General features: G+C 45.7%; 1 protein-coding gene across 1 annotated transcript in view; it reads left to right on the top strand.

Annotated features, from left to right (window-relative positions):
• LOC106811790 overlaps positions 1–6,474 on the top strand; it is a gene marked incomplete at its 5' end in the record, with an annotated part of 10,023 nt that extends 3,549 nt beyond the window's left edge. The window contains 2 exons of the mRNA XM_014815511.1: positions 775–924; positions 5,330–6,474. Of these exons, the coding sequence (XP_014670997.1) occupies positions 775–924; positions 5,330–5,418 (239 nt within the window). The remainder of the gene's footprint in view (positions 1–774; positions 925–5,329) is intronic.
• Between the last annotated feature and the right edge of the window lie 994 nt (positions 6,475–7,468).

Below are 7,468 nucleotides of genomic sequence, written 5' to 3'. Positions count from 1 at the left end.
CTCTCTCTCTCTCTTTCTCTCTCTCTCTCGCGCTGTCTCTCTCTCTCTCTCTCTCTCTCTGTTTCTCTCTTTCTCGCTTCTTTCTCTCTTGTGCTGAAACGTACGTGACATTTTTCTACATTAGAAAGGTATCCTCGAATGTGCCTAAATGTGAGCCTTCTCTCTTACTAAAATGTGAACTATATCTCTTGACGATTGCCTAACTAAAATGTGACGTTTCCGACTTTCGCTAAAATGTGACCTCTTCCCCTATCTGAAACATTACCCGTCCCTTGCTGAAATCTAACTAATGCTTTGCTAAAATGTAACCTTCCCCCATCGTGCTGAAATGTGCCAATTCTCCCCTCTCTGAAACGTGACCCTCGCGTCTCTCGCTAAAATCTAGCGACTGTCATGCTGATATCCATATTCTCTGTTCTGACATCCTCTCTCGCATACTCTCACAAACTTCATGCACTCCCACGCACGTACGAACATACGCGCGCACTCGCGTATGCAATCTTGCACCCACGAACGGACGGACATATGCACGCATACGCATATGCACGCTCGCGCGCACGTGTGCGCTCACCCTCGCTCTTTCTAGCACTCTGTGGGCCGATTACAATTCAACGACAAAACACAACACATTTATTTTACTTCACGATTCGCGACCTATAAAATATTCAACAAGCAGCCATCCGCTCTGCGGTCATCCGGGATCCGGCCATCCGTATTCCGACCGTTAATATAACTACAAGGTTGCGAACTCTGACGGTACGTTGTTCATTGCAGGCGTTCCTGACAAGAGGTTGATATTTCCTGACCCGGACACGGGCCACTATCGACAACTGATGTACGGATACAGATCGAGGCGACCCTTCCACTACCTCGATAAGCGACTCATCTTCCGCTTCCCGCCGTGGTATCACCGCACGAACAAAGGTAGGACGGACGTAGCCACTATACGCTTACGTTACTTACATTATCATTATTATTATTGTTCTTCTTCTTCTTATTATTTTATTTATTATACCCCCCGCCAACGAAGTTAGGGGTGGGGTTATACTGGAATCACCCTGTCTGTCGGTCTGTCTGTCTCTCTGTCTCTCTGTCTGTCTGTCTGTCTCTCTGTTTGTCTGTCTGTCTGTCTGTCTGTCTGTCTGTCTGTCTGTCTGTCTGTCTGTGTGTCTGTGTGTCTGTGTGTCTGTCTGTCTGTCTGTCTGTCTGTCTGTCTGTGTGTCTGTGTGTCTGTCTGTCTGTCTGTTTGTCTGTGTGTCTGTCTGTCTGTGTGTCTGTCTGTCTTTCTGTCTGTCTGTCTGTCAGGATGTCTGTCCGACACCAGCCTTGCGCGCAGATCTCCTCGAAAAGTACTGAACAGATTTCAATCATATCTGGTACACCTCATCAGTACCCAAGGTCGTTGTCGACCTGCGATGGATTTTTTGGGTCCGACATTTTCGGAAAGATTTATGGCCGTTTTCCGTAAATAAACCCATTTGGTAATATATGACATCTGTTCATATATGACATATGGCTCCTGTCATCTGTTTGTTGATTTCATATGCACTTGTCCAGCCACTACTGCGTCATAAGTGTCTATAGTAACCAGCAGTATACATGCAGCCACAGGCCCCGCGACGTCCGTTCATTAATACCACCTGCTTTGCCATCGGCCACGCTCCCAGATGAGCGTCACAAGCTCTCACATCAATCTCACCACAGAGATGAAAATAACTGCTCTCTTGTTTGTTGTGGCGACGATTAAAAGCCGATAGTCACGTGATCTCTGTGGTGAGATTGGCTTTCACATATCACAGGCACCATTACAGCTCGAAGGGGGGGAATTATTAGACCCTCTCTGAGACAATCATTCTAGTTTATATTGCGCCTTTTCGCATACAATTGATCCAAAAGCGCAGCACATCAATATCGCAACGACTGAACAATAACATGAAAGGATATGAAAAGTGCACATGTGAGATATATCGGTAACTGCAAGATAAACATGCTATTCTTACGTACCGACGAGCTGTTATACATGAGTTACACACAGTATAGTTTAACGTTATATTAGTTGTAGACCGCTATCTCTTCCTTCTTCTACACAGTATATGCAACCATCTCTCCCCTCCCTTCTCTCTCGCTCTCTTTCGCGCGCTCTCTCTCTCTCTCTCTCTATCTCTCTCTCTCTCTCTCTCTCTCTCTCTCTTTCGCGCACTTTCTCTCTCTCTCTCTCTCTCTCTCACTTCCTCGCTCACTCTCCCTCTTTCGCTCGGTCTCTCTTTATCTCCCTCTGACTCTCTCGCCCGCTCTTTATTTCTCTATCTCTATCTCTTTTGCGCGCGCTCTAGCCCAGCCTTTCTCTCACTCTCTCTATCTTCTTTTCTACCTCCCTTTACGTATTTACCGGACACCCTCGCTCTTCCTTTTTTTTCCATCACTCCTCTCTCGTCCAACTTTTCTTCCGCCCCGTCTTCCTTGCTTCTTCCCGATCCTACACTCTCTCTGCCTTTCCTTCTCTCTCTCTATCTGTCTTCTTCTATCTCTCGGTCGCTCTCATTATCATTCTTTCTCGCGGAGCTCCGTCTTACAAGATCCTGCGTAGCATTTTGCTTAAATCAGTTTATATTCCATCATATTCGAAAATTCGCACTTTATTCGTTTGATACGCTGTTAGCATTAACGGCAAACTAGTTCGTTCAGCACGTTTTCATACATGATTTTCTTCCCCGTTTAGTAAAGAAGCGCTATCGAATCGCGCATGCGAGCATGTTAGGAGAATAAAGGATTTCCGTTTGTGGGAAGCTAGAGAAGGTTTTTAACGCTAATGTATATATGAGTATAGTAGTTATATGACTTAGTATTAGTCCACAAGTAGTTAAAGTAGGGAAAGCCCTGTGCAGGCAAAGAAATATAGGCAGAGTAAAAGAGATCTCCTTTTCTCGTTCTGATATATACTATATAATATATAAGTATAGAGAGAGAGGGAGGAAAAAAAACAGAAGAAAAGAGAGAATGAGGAGGAGACGAAAAGAATGCAGATGAGAGAACATGAGTTGTGACTAATCCGCCAATCATCTAAATGTGGAATGGAAAATCGAAACTCCTTTTCACTGACGTTTCAGCTTAATATTTGCACCTGTCCTTCTGCGACGCAGCTCGACTGGGATTATATAGTACAAGGGCGGTCAAGTTAATCTCTGTAGTCATTCCTCTCCAGGGTACTGCCGAACTGACCCTGGTACGGTCTCGGTACCGGAAGGTAACCTCTGTAACTATTGCATATGGTTAGAGTTATGGGTTAGGGTTAGGAGAGTGCGTAGCGACTCCTCCGAGTATGACCGGAACGGTTCCCTGGTAACTATTCTGATCAGGGGAGCCTATGGTCTAGTTAGGGTCTAGGGTAGGCGTAGGGTTTTAGGGGAGTAGGCGTGGCGACTCCCTTAGACTTATTGGAATAGTAGCGAGGTACGGTCGCAACTATGTAGATATTCACCAGGGTACGTTACGGTATACCGACGTACCCTAGGGTACTTTCCGGCAGTACCGCTGGGGGCTAACCTCTCAGCTCAGTTATTGATGAGATAGATTTCTTAACAGTTCTCATGCAACTGGCTGCAATTCTACAGCATATTTCTACAACTCTCTCTTCTTTCTCCAACGCTCGTAGGTCGTCTCTTCTCCTCCCCTCTTCTCTCGTCTCTTTCTCTCTCTCTCTCTCTCTCTCTCTCTCTCTCTCTCTCTCGCTTCGCCTTCACTTTCTCGGTATCCTATCTTTCTCTTCCCTTTTTCTCGCGCGCTCTCACTTTACCACGCTCTCATTCGCGCACAATTTCTCCCTCTCTCCCGCACGCCATTTCCCCTTTCTCTCTATATCTCTCCCTTCCTCCCACTCCGCTTGGCGTGTGTGCGCGCATGTGTCCTTGCGTAGGCGGCCGTGTTTTGTGCATGCTTGCTGTTTCATCATTTACAAAGCACACATCACCCACCCACGCGTGAATCTACCGTATCGTTCGGGGGTTTCAGCAATTATTTTTCGGTCGTTTGATAAAAAAAAACCGTAGAAACACGAGACGTTGAACAGATAAATGTCGTCGAATATCACCCTGGCATGTTGCGTGTTAGTTAATTGTGTGAAAATCCTGTCGGCATGATAACCAACAGTTCATGAGCCCCCTGTTTTAAAATTTATGCGAAATCGCAGGCGTCAACAACTCGTTGATGACATTCGCACCTTCTCGAATATTCTCTGTCACAATATGATGGGCACCCGTCGTCAATTATTGAGCAGTTATTGACAGTGATGGACGGATGACAGCCTGATCGATAAAGGAAGTGAAAAATTACCGTAATTCAAACGGGATGGTGTGGAGACATTCCGGTCGATGTGCGATGTCATTACGCGTACGGCATCATGTTCTTACGCGACAGATGTTGTGTGAGTGTGTGTGTGTCTGTATGTGTGCGCGCGTGGCGTGCGGGCGGGCGTACACGCGCATGCGTGGTCTGTGTGAGTGAGTGTGTGTGTTTGTGTTGTTGTGTGTGTGTGGTGTGTGTGATGGTGGTGTGTGTATGTGTGTGTGAGTGTGTGGGTGTTTTGCTGTGTGTGTGTCTGTGGTGTGCGCAGCCTGTGCATGCGTGCGGGCGTACACTATGCTGCATGTGTGTGTGTGCGCGTGGCCTGCGTGTGTACGCGCGTGCGTGTATACGTGTGTGTGTACTGTTCTGCTACCGGGCCGGCTCGCTCCATCACCACAGTCGTCCGCGTCAGGTCAACGTGTAATCAGGTTAGCGGCGGTCAGCGAACTTGCATCGTGCTTGATAGCGAAATTAAGGCAAAATATGGCGGTGCAGATGACCGACATGGTTCAGCTGAAAACTTGCCTACACACACACGACACACACACACACACACACACGACGACCACACGCTGCAGCGCTTCCAACACACACACCACATGTCACACCAAGCACACACACAACCACACGCCACACACGACACAACACCTACGCACGCACACACACCACACAGCACACACACACACACACAAGCACATACACACAAAACGCCGCGCCACACACACGATCACAGCGCAGCGCGCGCACGCGCACACTACAACCACACCACACACACACACACACACACACACACACACACACACATACACAGAAGCACCCACGCAGCCGACACACGGACTCACAATTCGCTGGCGTTCTCATCCTCATAACTTCATAAATATTAGCCTTCAAATTCCAATAGACCATTTCGAGACGGACAGAGACAATGTTGATCAAATAGACAGAAAATCCACTCCCCAACAACGATCTATCTCTCTTCTTTTTACAGCGAAGAACGGCAAACCGAAGAGAGACGGCGAGGACGAAATATCTCGACTATTTTCTTCGCTTAAAAAGTACATGAGGGAGAGTGATTAGTAAATATAATAGAGTTGTATATTATATAAACTAAGATCATGTATCCTATGAGCCCGTGTTCTTTTGATTTCCGAGGCAAATCATCCGCGCGTGCTTGTCGTAATTGAATTAAGATCGTCGTGCGTTTTAAATGTCTGTTGCCCCATTACTGATTGTAGTTTCTAGAATTATTATTGTTATTAGCAGCGGCTCATAATACCTGGCAGAGTTTTTTTCTCTTTTTTTTCTCCAATTCACTCTCTCTCTCTCTCTCGCTCTTTCTTTCTCTCTTACTCTCTGTTTTTCTCTTTCTCGCGCGCGCGTATATGATGACAACTGTGCAAAAGCAACCGTTAGCTATTTCGGTACTAATTATTAAATGCGTATAAATATATACGTTTATTTTTCGAATAACTTTGTTTTGATGTGATTTGTAGTTCGTTACTATAAATTCGGCGCGTCAGCATGAGGTTATAGTAACGTCAGCGCCATGCCAGTCTCGTATCAGAATGACGTCAGCGTCATGCAAGCGTTGCATCAGCAAACAATCACATCAGCGTCATCATTACTTCAGACTCACGTCAGCCTTACGTCAGCCGTGCGTCAGCGTTATGTCGACCTTGCGTCAGCCTTACTTTTTAACACCTAGGCTGAGTCATAATGAGTGATATCTTTCTAGTTTGTTAATACGTCATCGGCTTACATTTGTGATAGTTAAACACGCGTAATGTGTTAATTACTATGTAAAATAAATGATAATGAAACGAAAAATAGTAAATGATCCTAAATTTACAGTCATAAAACGTAATAGAAATTTTTGCCACAACACATTTCGCGCATACATGAAATTCATGCAATTTAGTAGGATATTGCTATGTAAGATATAGGTATAAAAACATTCCGTCATTTTACGGTATTTAGTTTGACAGACTGTGTTGGGAGATCGTGTCTGTAGCTTTACAACGTTACGACAACGTTCTACTGTCGAATAATACCAGGACCTGGTGAAATAATAACGGTCGACAAAAACAGCAAAAAAAACAACGAACTTTACAGCGAGGTTGTATTTATTATCGAGATATTGTTATCTTTTAATTTTGACTTAATTTCGTGATGGTCCATAATTTTAAGAAAAACAGAAATGTTTCTGACTATCATTACCATAGGTGCGATGATAATCAACACGTTATTGTAAGTATATGTAAATAACATCTCTCCGTTACTCTACGACATGACGTCACGCCTCACGGAGCTCTAAACATTATAATAAAAGCAAAAAGCAAAAGAACTTAATGAGACGGATGTATGGTTATTAAGTGACGATAATTAATAATTAATTCATCGGTTAATGACAACGCGTTGATGAGGCGGGAAGCTGAAGATGAACCCTGAGTATCACGCGCGCGTTGCTGCTGCAGCTGCATGCACACTCGATGCTGTTCAGTCCCTGATCGAGCTGAGTGCGCATGCGCCGATAGAGGAAAGAGAGCGCCACGACTCTCGACGGACGGAGAGCCGACAGAATCTTCTCTCTCTCCGCGTGCACCGCCGCCGCCATCTCATCGTCGTCGCTGCTCCTCCGCTCGCCATCGTCATCGTCGCCGCCGTCACTGTCGTCGTCGGGTTCGTCTGCGGTCGGTGCTCCTGAGCGGGGAGCTCTGCGGAGGGATTCACGGGAATCTCCGATCGATTTCACGCATGCGCTGAATGACGTGTCGGAAGTGACGTCATAGGTTTTCGCGCATCTCTCGGGAATGACGTCAGCAGTGATGTCACCGGTGATGGTTACGGCGTTTTGGCTGCTATCGCCGTCGTCAACGTCATCGTCATCGCCATCGCTACTGCAGTCAGCCTGTGAGAATTACGATAGAAGCGTTAATAAAAATGTAGCTGATATTGTCACAGTACAGCGAGCCAACAAAAATATTCTTTCATCCCAACGTGGTGACAGCGCTCTCACACATGCACGCACACGATGACAAACACTATGCACACACTTAGGGCGCAAGCTTGATATATATATATATATATATATATACATATACATATATATATATACATATACACATAT

This window comes from Priapulus caudatus, unplaced genomic scaffold (assembly GCF_000485595.1).
Source record: "Priapulus caudatus unplaced genomic scaffold, Priapulus_caudatus-5.0.1 Scaffold575, whole genome shotgun sequence".
In the NCBI taxonomy this organism is placed as follows: Eukaryota; Metazoa; Priapulida; class Priapulimorpha; order Priapulimorphida; family Priapulidae; genus Priapulus; species Priapulus caudatus.
The sequence above is the reverse complement of the archived record's forward strand: the minus strand, read 5'-3'. Positions and strand labels throughout refer to the sequence as shown.